The 13,703-nt window shown below is 40.1% G+C and overlaps 1 protein-coding gene across 2 annotated transcripts in view; it reads right to left on the minus strand.

Annotated features, from left to right (window-relative positions):
* The window catches only part of LOC134635775 (CUB and sushi domain-containing protein 3-like), a 222,914-nt gene that overhangs the window by 60,802 nt on the left and 148,409 nt on the right, over positions 1 to 13,703 (minus strand). Inside the window, exons 42-49 of one of the 2 annotated variants that reach the window (XM_063485315.1) lie at positions 13,274 to 13,462; positions 12,126 to 12,303; positions 9,525 to 9,670; positions 8,941 to 9,021; positions 8,060 to 8,173; positions 2,699 to 2,887; positions 2,436 to 2,582; positions 995 to 1,183 (exon numbers count right to left, since the gene is read on the minus strand). In XM_063485315.1, the coding sequence (XP_063341385.1) occupies positions 995 to 1,183; positions 2,436 to 2,582; positions 2,699 to 2,887; positions 8,060 to 8,173; positions 8,941 to 9,021; positions 9,525 to 9,670; positions 12,126 to 12,303; positions 13,274 to 13,462 (1,233 nt within the window). Of the gene's footprint in view, positions 1 to 994; positions 1,184 to 2,423; positions 2,583 to 2,698; positions 2,888 to 8,059; positions 8,174 to 8,940; positions 9,022 to 9,524; positions 9,671 to 12,125; positions 12,304 to 13,273; positions 13,463 to 13,703 lie in introns of both variants that reach the window. The other variant, XM_063485314.1, reaches the window with a different exon arrangement.

A 13,703-nucleotide genomic window follows, 5' to 3' on the forward strand; every position in this document is an offset into this window, starting at 1 on the left:
CATACTGTGAAGCATCAAAGGTAGGAATCTGCCAACATGGCATGGAGCCATTACAATGCCCATCAACACCCTGTGAGATAATCAATCAACATTCATCTGAGTACTGCTTAGTTGTAACTTGGCAGATACTAATCAAAACAACTAAAAAGTTTTCCACACTGCAGATGAAAAATGTTGGTGTTTGAAGTGCGATCATCAAAGCTTATGTGGTTAAAGGGCCTGGTAATTATTTTGAGCCTTTGCTCTTTCTATGAGCAAAACTGATGGATTAATACACCGTGGATTCTCCGAAGTATCCTGCTTCAGACAGAATGAAAGCTTGAACATGCTGTAATGTAATCTTGGCCACTGAACAAAATAACAGATGGACAACATCTGTATGAATGTATCAGTTCATCTGCAGCCAAAGTTGAGTTTGTGCTTTGGAAAAACGGTGTGCAATTAACAAACTGATGGAATCAATCACAGGTGTGAAGTGTTTTTAAATCATTTAAAGTACATGACATACATATTTTCATTTCACTGCATCTTGATGAAATGCAATTGAGCACACCATCTGTTGATATTAATGTTGCCTGAGCGTGTGTATATGTGTGTGTCTGTGCTAGCGCATGCAATCATGCGCACGTAAATGCACATATTCCATGTATGCACGCTGAAGAACCCAATTAGTTGAGTAAGGCAGAACAGCAGAGGACATTGCATCCTAATGGCAAGTTAGCCAAAGTAATTTGAAGAAGTGGAAATTGACAGAAGAAGGGAGGATTGATTTCTTTTTCCTTTCCACCTGACAGGACTCTGGGCTCTCAATCAGGCTGGTTTCAGTTCAGCTGCTAACAACACAGGAAGAAGGCTTGGGCTCAGACACTTAGGTGCTTTAAGAGCCTGCCTGTCTGGCTGTTGAGACTAAGGGTACAGAGGCAGTGACCAGAAGAATGGGTAGAGAGGCAGGCTAAAGGAGGAAATAAAAGCATGCCAGAGCCAATGAGCTCACCTTGACATGCAGGAACTGGCGCGTCCCAGGCGTAGTAGCCATAGGTGGTCTTCTTGCACACAGCTGTGCCCTTCCCAATGAGCTTGTACCCCCTGTCGCAGGCCCAGCGCACCACGCTGTTTAGATGACCCCCGGTCTGGCTCACTACAAAGCCATGTTGTGGAGAGTCTGGAGTACTGCAGTACATGGCTATGATAGAGGAGAAAGCAGGGGAGGGGAAGTGGGGGAAAAAAAGAGCAAAGGCAAATAGAAGAGAGAGCCAAGAAAGAAGGCGAGGATGAAGTCGAAGAAAGAAAAGAGAGAGAAGGGTAAATAAAGAAGAGGAAAGGATGAGAGGCATTAGCAAAGCACCTCTAGAGAAAAACTGATGAACATTTTTCGTTACAGCGAGGCTCCATTTTCAATGCAGAACAATAATGAGGGGGGAACCGCCCGAGGAGTGTCACGTCTATTTAGAACTCGGGCTATGCACCACGCAGCAAAGGAAGCCCTCACCTATCACATTATTACCATCCCGTTTTGGCTTATGGGCATGCACATATTCAATTTGCTTTTAACACATGCAGCGTTGGTGCATTCTGCAATTGTTCCCATCGCCTTCCTTCCTCCGATCTTACAGTCCATTGAACAAAAAAAGGTAAATTCGATTTCTCGAATATGACCATCTCATGGCCCATGTGACACAAAAAGCTGAGGGAGGGAGGGCTGCGTGCTTCAAAAAACGCTGTCAACCATTCCCTCAAATCAACATGACTTGGCGATAGCAGGGATTTAAGACGAAAGGACACATGCTGGAGTTTGAGTCAGTTCCCATTAAAGTCAATCAAGTCAAGGAGGAGCTTTCTTTACAAAATTCATCACACCAACTTGCTTTCACAGGAACACTCTCGTGCATTAAAGTTAATGGACAGACACCATGAAAAATGAATGCCTTTTGTGCTTTTTTGTGTTGTTATTGATGCATTTCAAATGAAAGAAAAGATCGCTATGCTGCTCTTGCTTAGCGCCACTTGCTTTATTAAAGAGCCAATTAAGAATTCAAGCCTTTTGTAATTTTAGACGTGCAAAGCTGCACGCCGCCCTTTAGTGACTGGTTTCCAGCCTCGTGCTTTTTTTCCCGTGAGCGCCTATTGCGAGCTATTACCTGTGGAAATTGTTTTTGTAAATTGACTGCACATTAAAAAAAATAAATAAATCAATACAAAGCACAGCAGACAGTGATAAAAATCCTTGGGTCATATTGTATTCACGGCCATTTCAAGTAGCTACAGCTGAGGTTCATACACATCTGTCTCTGTTTAGTATAATTACATTTTTACCTGTCCAAATTGTAGACCCATGGCTCTTATCACTTGTCTGCAGGTCAACATAAAATAAATCCAAATAGCATAGTAAAAAAATTGAGAATGATTATAAACTGGATACATACTTTGATACTCACCCACATATCTGATGTGGAAGCCGTGGCGGTTGGTGCCATGGTCGGAGGACCAGCGCAGGAGGAGCTGGTGGCCTGTGGTGGTCAGGCTGAAGGGTGTTTCAATATCACCACTGAGTGATGAGAGGCTCTGACTGTAGATGTTGGGACCTAAAGGCAATGGCAAACAGCATATGTGCTAGTGGCTGATGTTCTATTAGGTGATTACCTGTTTATAATTTCAGTAATTTATTAAAAAACAAAAGAACACAAATTTTTTTACCCACCATCAAATATTTCCAAGATGTCAAACTCTTTTTCTGTCTGGAAGAGTTCAAAGTGCAAAGTGATGTTGTAGCCCTTCTCCACGTTGATCAGCCAGGAGCACATCTGAAGATTGGGGTAGTTATCAGGATAGCCCGGGCTTAAGATTACTCCTGTTGAGTCAAAACGGACTTCGTGGGCCGGGCATTGGACTGGCGGGAACAGAAACAAAATAAAGGTGAGACTGTTGGAGGAAAGAAAATTGGCAGAGAAAATGAGAAGAAGCAACAGAGGGTGGAAGGAAGATGAAAAGTAGAGGCAGAAAACGAGAGGCAGAGGAAAAAATTAGAGATGCAGTAAGACATGGATGAAGGGAAGATAGAGATGCTTCACTGTGACAGTAGAAATGATATTGTAAAAATAAGTAGTCCTGAAACAATTACATTTGAGCCAGAATGATATTGCACCTTAGGGGTGAGCTTGTGAGTCTGCCGTTGTCACCAGGCTCCCCTGATATCAATCCATCAAATAATACTCAGCAGGTGAGACAGCTAACTTTGTATGGAAAAATGGTGTGTATGGGTTTGTGTGTGTGTGTGTGTGTGTGCGTGTGTGTAGGATTTCGTGTGTATCAGGTCAGAACGTTCCCTTCATTTCCTGTAGGCTGGCATGTCTGAAATAATGACAGTCCTGTTTCTCTCTTTTCCTTTTCTCTGAGTAACAGAAGTTTCTCTTCTGGGCCACTAGTGAAGAAACATGATGCATACAAAAGGTTAATGCAAACGACTGTTCCAGATGAAAAGGTCATTGGAAAGCATCGGACATACATCAGAAGCAGAGAATTGTAACACAAAGCAGTATGAATATTCCCGCTGGTGACTCACTGTTAAAGTTTCAACTGGCTGAACTGCAATAGCCTTCGGCTCAAAGATAACAGGCACATATGATCCCAAAAAGAGCTCAAGCCAGTTATTTTCAACAAAACAATACATTTCTTTTAAAAAAAGAGCTCTCTGTGGGCACCAAGTTCAAGAAAATTTCTCCTTAAATCATCTGAACAACAAATATATTAAATATGTAAATATTTGTACACAGCTAAATCAATATTCATAAATACACTGATGGTATTCATTAGGGTGGCATCAAATCTCAGCACAATCTATTCAGAACATAAATTAACATAAAAAATTGTTGTGAACTAGCAATCTTTCTTCACTACCATTCTTTGACTGTTTATAAGACACAGAATCTATATGGTTCTATATTTTTGTTATTCCCTGTTGTGTTTTGGAATATTCCTTAATTTTAATGCATCCTACTTAGCTTAGCGTGGTACATTTATGTGCGCTCTAATGGGCAAAGACAAAGAGCAATGTGTAAATGAATTACTTTAAAAATGTACAACAAGTAGATTGGAATGACATAAAAGCACGTGTTTTGTTTTACAGGGCACAAAAGCAGAACTACAAAACCACGGCTCCTACAAGCACTTATTTTTCTCCTCACACCCAGAATGCTAATGCGAACTAAGGGCACATTGCACAGTAGTGGGTGGTGAGTCAGGACAAAGGTCAATCAGTCATTTTTGGTCTGTTTTCTATTTACAGTTTATTACAAACAGCTATTTAAAAACCTCTGAAGAATGCACACTTCAAAAAGAAATAACACTGAATACATTTCTATACAGTTAAGTCTGCAGCGCTCCATTTTAACATAAGAGTTATGACTCTCGCTGGAAATATGGAGTTCAATGGGGTCTTTAGTTGATGCAGTTACATCAATTCACGGAACTGTTTGCTCAGCAGCAGCCTCTGCTTTACTGATGCCAGTGGTATACTTGTTACAGAGCCTTCACAGTTCCAGGAAAATCATAAAAAACAATTGTTATAAGCAATTTGCTAATTTCAATTCTACAACTTCTTCCTACTAACTACTCTGGAGTTACTAGCCCAAAAACTGTTCATACACTGCACAAATTCCCATTTGCTTCTGGCATTTCCACATGTTGGAGCGCTTTAAGATGCAGACAAAACAGACTCACCTGATAAGATCTAATGCACAGTAAATAGTACAATATAGCTGGTAAGTGCTTGTTATTGAAATAATTGAGCCTCCAATCCTTCTTTATTAAACTAAAGTTGTTGCCAAGCAACAAACACGTCCATCCACTGAGCACAGTTGCGGCTTAAACTGCTTTGCCTGAAACTTGCAGGTAGGGATTAAAAAATGAGTCACGAGAGGCTTCAAAACATTTTAGAAACCGCATACTTTTAAAGATGCCTTTTATGAAATAGGTTTATAAAATGCATTCATGGTGATTTGGCTGCAGTACAAATGTTTAGCACTGTATCCTACAGTGAGTGATTATAGAGACACTGGCTGAAACATATATATATACACTTACAAAATTATCATGAAAAAAAAGAAAAATCTAAAATTTATACCATAAATACCAAAACCACTAAATACCCAATAAACAAAACACAGTGACATTTGTTTAAGCTGAGCCACCAGCAGTTATTAAATCTTCCACAGATGTTTTACCTTGTGGAAAACTACCACATTGGGAATGCCAATGACACCCAGGGTTATGTATAAACTAATGTTGCACAAAAAAAGTTTTGGTACGTATTGCAAAGACGAGGTTAGTGCACGAGTCCATACTCATTTGTGTTCCTGAAACATCAATACGAATGTGACAGCAGGCGCAATATGAGAACATTTATTGAGTTACACTAAACCTCAGTGTGGCAGATGGTTTAACCAACGCAGCAGTCAACTCGATGGTGGCTCTACCCTTGATTTAAGAAAAGGTTTGACCTTCCTCACAGGCTTTTATAAAGACAGAGCTTGGGGAAATATCTTAAAAGCCAAGCATATTTAGGGGTTAAATTGCATAGCCATGCAAGGACATTACAGTGTTATCTTAAAAGCATAAAATTACAATTAACATAGGGGCTGACAGCAAACAAAAGCGGAATACAGAGAGCACATGAGAATTCTTTTTCCTGCCCTTTCGGCAAGCTGTGACAAGAAGTGGCTCCTATGCAAGTTTACTGTGGCAGTCCCTTGGATGTGAATAGCAGGTCAACTCAAATTAAGTTCAACTTTACATGTCCCAAGGAGAGCAATTAGTTTCATGCTAGAGGTGGCACAAAGACATACCATATCCAACACGGTAAGATGAATTCTTGAATATAATGAAAAGGCAATCCATGAAAATGTCACATAATAAATTAGTCACTCTACAGTTATCTTAACTATGCTAATATGACGCTCAAAGCAAGATTTAAGGAGAGTCTGAACAAATGACTTGCAATCACTGACACATTTGAACACTTTTAAGATGTTGATTTAACACCTCTGCAGCTTTTTGTATTGTACCTGAGTATGGGCACATTCTCTTAGCTAAACTAATGCTGTTTAGCAGAGAGCTTGGTCTAGCTTAGGTAACTAAGCAGATCCACTTTCCTGGCAAAGTACAGTATTTACATCAGATGTTTTATGATGAATGAGAGCATTTGCTGTCCAACACAAAAATATTTTAGCACATCTCAAACAGCAGTGTGACTTATTGTGTACTATTTGAATAGTCCCAACGTGTTTTGTAGTCAACTGTAGTCGCTCAAATTAAAACCTGTGAAAATATTTCAAGTGCAATGTGTGAATTTCTGATGCTATGAGCTAGCTGCTCTTGGCAGAGCTCTGTGTAGTCAGTAACACATGACAAGGTGAGCTGGCCGACCAGCCTTGGTGAGATGGCTTGAAATATTGCCCAGTACTCAAAAAGTGACTGAATGCCCTTTTTTGGCACAAGCAAAGTTTATCAGTTTATTCATATTGATGGAAATCAGCTGTTTTAACTACAAACATTTTCCTTCACAACATACTGCTTGTTGTTGATACCCTTCATCTTGACATAATGTGATATAAGGACTCATACAGGACATATAAAAGATTTGGTGAAGAGAGATCTATATGCCATACCTACCCTGATGAAATAAGCAATCAAGCTTTGTTTGACATCCATTTCCTATCCCCTTTATTCCAGCATGTCTAATAAGCTTATAACATGCTGCTCAACTTCATGCTGCCTGTGCTTTTGTAAATTATTAATATACTGAAAAATGCTAGGTAAGCCCAGTACAGCACAAATGAAGGTGGTTTGTTCTCTTTGCACACAAACAGGTCTGTCCATCTAAATTAATTCCAACTCAAATTATCATTTTTGAGGTCCCTCACCTTTGTGTCTATGTTAATTGAGCTACCTATTGACAGATGTTTGTGTGGCTGATTTGGATAGAAAAACATAAGAAAATCTGAGGTTTACTTATCTTGGATCAAACAGTTGCTGAGCCTAATCTTTGCTGTTGCTGTGTTTTTATTGTGAAACCTACCATGTAATAATTTAAAATTAAAGTCAGTCAAATTCTGAAAACAGAGTTAGCAGCAAAATCACAGCAGGGAGAAAACAAAGATATCAAGTCAGGAATCAAGTAACAACAGCCAGGGATAGGCAAATAGGCTCCAAATAACTAGTCGTTCTCTACGTTGCTTTATGAATGCAGGCTTGAGGTTTGTCAAGCATCTGTCATGCCTTGATCACAAGCCCGATGCGATTACTCACTGTTTCTAGAAATACAAAGACAGAAATGCTCATCAAGTCAAGACTTGTAGACAAAGGACTTCAGGGCACTTCAAAAGATGTCTAACCACAGGAGATAGAAGGTTTCAGAGTGCTCTGTTGTGTGGAGCAGAGATTTACTGGCACGACAGGAAGGCTGAAGGCATTTGTTGTTTCGTCTAAACAAAATCTTTGATGCAGGCGACAGGAATTTCTTTTACTTTGCTCCTTGTTTGTAATTCCATCTTCAAAAGAATTATGGGTGAGCAAACATCAATCAAACCCAGGAGACCATTACGTAGGGGTAGAATATCTGTTTTTACAGCATGTGAAAACCTGCTGATCTGTAATTGGTTTCAAACTTACCCACTACAGTAAAACTGCTGGTTGTATGCAAATGGCAGTCTATGGACTTGGATCAGTAGTATTGTTACTCTGAATCTTGATAAATTGGAATAGAGCTGCTTTTTGCCACCTGGTGCCTGCTGGACGAGGCTCTGCTGGCAGTCTGTCAAATAATGCATCAGTGGGTGCTGCTTACTGTAACCAACCTTAGCACTATGGTGTCAAGCACCACATAACATAAACAGGTTTGCATACATATATATATGTATGTGTGGGGGGAATGTGTACATACATTGTGAGGAACACTTAAACACACAAACACAAATGCAAAAAAATAAAATAAAATAAAATAAATGAAACACAGAAAAATGTTAAACATACCCAAAGACTCCAAGTCACATTGAATGAAACCAACCTTGACAGACTGGTGGAGGTCCATCCATCTGTAGCCTTTCTCCAAGTCGGCAGGTCAGAATCTCACTGCCCACCAAGGTGAAGCCTGGCTGGCACGTGTACCGAATAATGTCCCCTGTGAGATCATTTACACGTGTGATCGCACACACACACACACACACACACACACACACACACACACACACACACACACACACACACACACACACACACACACACACACACACATGCACGAAAAGGAGGAGGGGATGTGCAAAACATATCTGTTAATAGTCCAACTCAGCCACAAACACACACATACTTCCCCACAAAGCTATGCTAGTAAAAGACTCCTCAGTTGCAGCACTTGAAACAGTAATCAGCAACACATTTTGTAATGAAGATTGACATCCCCTTAGCTAACCAGAATACTGAAGGCACTTCATTACATTATAGAAGTTAGGTAGAAGCCCATGCACACACACACACACACACACTCAATTTCAAAGACAGAAAGTGAGGCCGCCACTAGCCACACAACTTCCACTTCACTTTCCTAATCAATTATGAACACTGAAAATACAAACAGCTTATAAGAAGAGCTAATTAGCCTTACCCTCAAATTAATACTTTAATGCACGGAGCATGAATAGATAGAAAATTTCAAAAGCGAGTAGAGAAAGATGAAAACGAAGAGCAAAGTGCAAGAAGGAACACATTTTTCATTTAAATGAAATCATATATACGCATATAAAAGATATGTGTATACCAGTGTTTGTATACATAGTTACTTATATATAATTACACACACACACACACACACACAAATAATCTGCCTACTGCAAACTGATTTCACTTCACATTGTCCCCGGCTGGTAGACAAGAAAATAAAATAAGACAAACCTATTTCAAACTCATCATCTTCTGTTAAGATAGTGGCGTTGGCAACAGGAGGGGGTGGCTGACATGTTCTCAGCTGGTATGCTGTTGGGGAAAGGGCAAACAAACTGAATCCTTGAACAGAGGATGCTGTTCAACACAATGCTGTGTGCGCATATGAAGGCAGAAATAAAGAGAGGCAAACGGCGTCTCTCCCATCATACTGAAACTTGATTAGATCAGAAATTGCCACCTATCACTGTTCATGATCATCAAAAAACAATCACTAATTTAGTTGAGATAGGGAGCGTTTTATTATTAATCAGCTCCTCTTTGAAAGGGTGTTTTAATAGCGCAAGAAAAAAAGGCTTTAGACTGCATTTATCATTTATCTTTAGAGCTGGAAGCAATGCTCTGACAGAAGGTATTGAGAAGACTTAATAAAAAAGCGACAACTAAAGGCATTTCAATATAGAAACAAGGAGTCTACTTTTCTCTTCTTGGTTGCTCTCTACTCATTACTACAGTAATTCCTGCAGTTATTGCTTGAATAAGGATCACTGCAGTAAGTTAGGCATAAGGTCTCCACTTAAGTTAGGAGACGTTACCGAAATAATGTAGCTCAAAGAAGCCGCTGGTGCTGAAGTCGCTGTGGAACTTGATGAGGACCTGATTGGCAGTGGTGGACACGCCCTCCTGTACAGAGCTGCCACTAAACTGACCGATTTGGGGCGAGCTCTGGTCAGGTCCGTCCCTAGTGCAGAAATATAGAGGTGGAGAAAGTAAAGGAAAGAAATGAAGGGTGGAAAAAGGAGGGAGGCAGAAACAGAAAATAATTTCTGGTTAAACACCAGTTTGCTTTAACAAGTTGCTGGAATCAAAGAGCAGGTCAGCGTGTCCCCTGACGGTCTCCAAAATGTTTCTCAGCAATCAAGAGTCAAAGATATATAAAAATGTATTGAGCATAATTCAATTCAGTATTACATATTGATGCAGGCTAAAAAAAAAACCAAAAACCCATCATCCTAAGTACACGGATGCCATGTCTAAGGCATCTCTTGGACAACGTCACACTTTGAGCATTTTCGTTCTCTGGCCCCAAATTAAATGTGTTAACGCACCTATGGGCTTAAAGTGTTAAAGCATCTATGGATTTTCCCTAAAAAGATTGTCTATCATGAAGTGTGGAACTGAGGAATGGTGTGTACTTGTTTGAGATGGAGCTCAGCCTCAGGATAAAATTCTTGATTTATGAGTAAAGAAAGCTAGCATAAGCAGCCTGTGTAGTTTGGGGTTACAGCATTACAAAAGCATTAGAACTTTTTGGTTGAGTGGACCTCTCCTGAAAAGTGGCAGTTAAAGAAAGCCAGATACCTAATTAGGAAGCCTCTAGCATGCCTCCCTGAAGAGACATCCGGCACGTCTGACTGGGAGGAGACCCCAAGGCAGACCCAGAACATACTTATACATTCCAGCTGGCCTGGGTGGACCTCAAGATGCCCCAGGTAGAGCCTGGAGAAAGCGTCTAAAATGGATGAATAGATAGACGCTGGATTGGATATTGTGACACTTTATATCTTGAACGGTAATTGGGGTTTGCTATTTGACTCACTGGATTAGCTTTAGAGTTAGGAGAGGCTTTTCCTGAGATTTCTCAGGAAATTTACTGACAGCAATCTGTATATCCCTACTGCAACATTAAACTACATTTATGGACAACATGTTTCCCTGCTAAAAGATGAAAAGACGAATTGGTGGATGGCTGTGGGGTAATAATAGAAGCTGTCATTAGCAGTGAAGCCATTTCTGAGCCATGCATTTGCTAGCAGCTCTAAAACAGAGAATCAGCTGCCCTAATGAGAGCAGAGAGAACTTTCAAACCCTTGCAGGTGCATTGCCGTGATCTATGTCTGGAGTAAAACATCATGTTAGCATGCAAAAACAACCCAAACAGTACTTTTCTTTGGGGATAAAAAAAATGCACCAGAAGACAGCACTTTTCTATTATGTATAAATGTTATTTTTTAACAAGAGAAATGTATTTAATTACTGGCACTTTCAAGCAGCTCCAGGCTTTCTTTTCTAAATCACACTAAATGTTTTTTTTTCTTATATTTGTTCACCTTAAATATTGTATATACTGGAAGTCTTACTGCAGTTTCATTTAAGAGAGATCAGCAAAATAAGAGACAGCAGTCAGGCAGGGAAACAAAATGTTACCATCAAGGGACAGATTGTTTATGCGCCATTTGATTTGAAAACAGTAGTGCCAGTGGCTCCCTCCTCCCATACCATCAATGGCAGCCCCGGATGCTGGAAGGCATTTCCCTCCCTTATTACCCATGAGGACCGCTCTATGACTGCCTCAGACAACAGAGAGGATGCAGAAAGATACAGGGAAAAGGGGAGATGGGGAGATAGTGGCTGGAGTGACAGGAGGCAGGTAGTATTGTTTACTGTCATACAACTATCTGTAAAGTTTCTCCAACAGACAACCCAAGCAACTCAAAGTTGATGTTTTCATGCTGATACACATTTCTGTCTTTTATGGTACACTTGCTGGGGGATCTAAAGTAAAAGCAAAAGTTTGGGGGAGTAGAGAAAGGGAGCGCAGTGATTCAGACTTGAATTTCTTTTAGTTAATCACATAAAAACAATCTAGTTGTACAGAAGGATGGAAAAAGATTTTTTTAGTAAAAGAAAGGCGTAAATGTCAGGACATATTTTGAAAATATTTGTTGTCATGTCTGGTTGTTGTCATAAGCTTGTGAACGTAACTTACTTAACTGGCCTCTGGCCTTAAAACATGTTTGCTTTGTAAAGCTCAAATTAATTCGTTATTCAGAAAGAATGTCTCGAGACATTTGGCTAGCACCATTCTGTGTTTGTCTGTGTGGGGTTTCTGCAGGTACTAAAACTTCCTCCAACAGTCCAAAGACCTGCATGTTAGACTAACTGGTGAATGGAAATTGGCCCTAGGTGTGGATGTCTGTCTCTCTGTGTGAACCCCATGATGGGCTGGCAACTGGTCCAGGATACCTCTCCCTCAAAGTCAGCGGGGTCAGACCCTCCCTGATCTTTTAAACTGAGAAAGTGGTTAAGAAAAAGTCTGTATTGAGCTCTGTGCACAGAAACAGCATGCATTTCATGAGTGCTATAAGCTGATGATTGATAAATAATGTCATACTGAGAGAGAAATGAGGGCTTACCACACAGTGATGTAGTCGTAGATTGGCTCGGTATTGATAACGGAGAAATTTATGTAGATGCCGTACCCAGGGGGTACTCTGACGGTCCACATGCAGTCCTGGAAGTGTGGATACTCGGCTGGGTGTCCAGGAGAGTAAATTGTGCCATTCATGGATGTTATATTCCCACCACACAGAGCTAGAGGAGGCAAGAGAGAAAGCAATGTCGGACAAAAATAGAAAGCCAGTCATACCTCAAGTGATAAAAGTAGCTTTTATGGTTGTATTGCCACTAACAGTTGATAAAATAAACCATAACGGCGTGTTATTGGGTTATCACCCAGATACTGGGGGGGAGAATGCACCTGTTAGACACAAATGCAAGGAATGGTTACTGGCTGTTGTGAAGTTGATGATGATGACTGATTTTGACAGCAAAACTCCCTCTATCAAAACCCCCCTTAGATGTTTAAATCTGACTTTGAACTAGGAGTCAAAGCCAAAGCATTACCCGCAGGATAAAAAAAAAAGAAGAAGTGCTGTAAACTTGACAGGAGCAATACAGCATGTAAGAACCAAAACAACATTTTAAGGTAAATATAAAACTATCGTGTGGTCTTATAAAGTCTGCTGTTGCATCGTTTAACTGATGAAAGATTGTTTAGCGTACCTGAGTGACATCTAAGGCGACTCCTTGAGAATTACATAAAAGACCAGCATGTTCAGATTTGCATTAAAGACTTGAAGATGCTCCATGTATCATTATAATCGCTAAGCATCAGTTTATAGTTCAGTAAAATAGTGTTGAATAGCTGGTGAGTCTCATGCTTTGATGTGATAGAATAAAAGACAGCACAACAAGCAGACTGTATTCTATTATAAAATTAACTATTTAAAATAACAAAGACATTTTTTTGTAATGGAAAAGAATCTTCACCTTTACTTTAGTTAGCTGCACAAATATTTAAATATTTTCCTACTGATTTTGAAACCAGAAACATGAAAGAGCATTTTGAGATGAATAAACAGAATATGTTGATTCACCAAATATAAGAATTTCATAGGAAACATTTAGATACTGAATAGATCGAGTGCCAATTTTTTTCTGCATATGAATGACACTTGGTGCAAAGACACTGCTGAGTTTAGAGGGTACCTAAGGCACTCACCTTCACAGCGGGGGATGGGGTGGTTCCAGTTTCTGCTGATTCCATGCAGACATGTGAGCGACTGTTCTCCAAGAAGAGTGTAACCTGGCAGGCACTCAAAGGAAATGGTCATCCCCACGCTGTAGTCCTGTCCGATCACTATGCCGTTACGAAACGGCCGTGGGTCTGGGCACCTCTGTAGCTCATATGCTGGGGGGGAAAGTGAAACCCATCCAAGACAAAGAGGATCATAAAACACAGAATTCAACACTGGGGTAAAAATAATAATTTTCAAGGACATGTGGTATGTAATGTTTCAGAAAATGCAAGAGGTTTTCTTTAATCTTACAACCTCAGTGGAAGAAACTGCCGTGCATACCTAATTACAAAACTTTCTCCCTTGTCTGTACCTAATGTAAATAATGGGCTTTTAAGTGTCCTGTTAGAGAGC

This window comes from Pelmatolapia mariae, linkage group LG10_11, assembly GCF_036321145.2.
Source record: "Pelmatolapia mariae isolate MD_Pm_ZW linkage group LG10_11, Pm_UMD_F_2, whole genome shotgun sequence".
Classification (NCBI taxonomy): domain Eukaryota; kingdom Metazoa; phylum Chordata; class Actinopteri; order Cichliformes; family Cichlidae; genus Pelmatolapia; species Pelmatolapia mariae.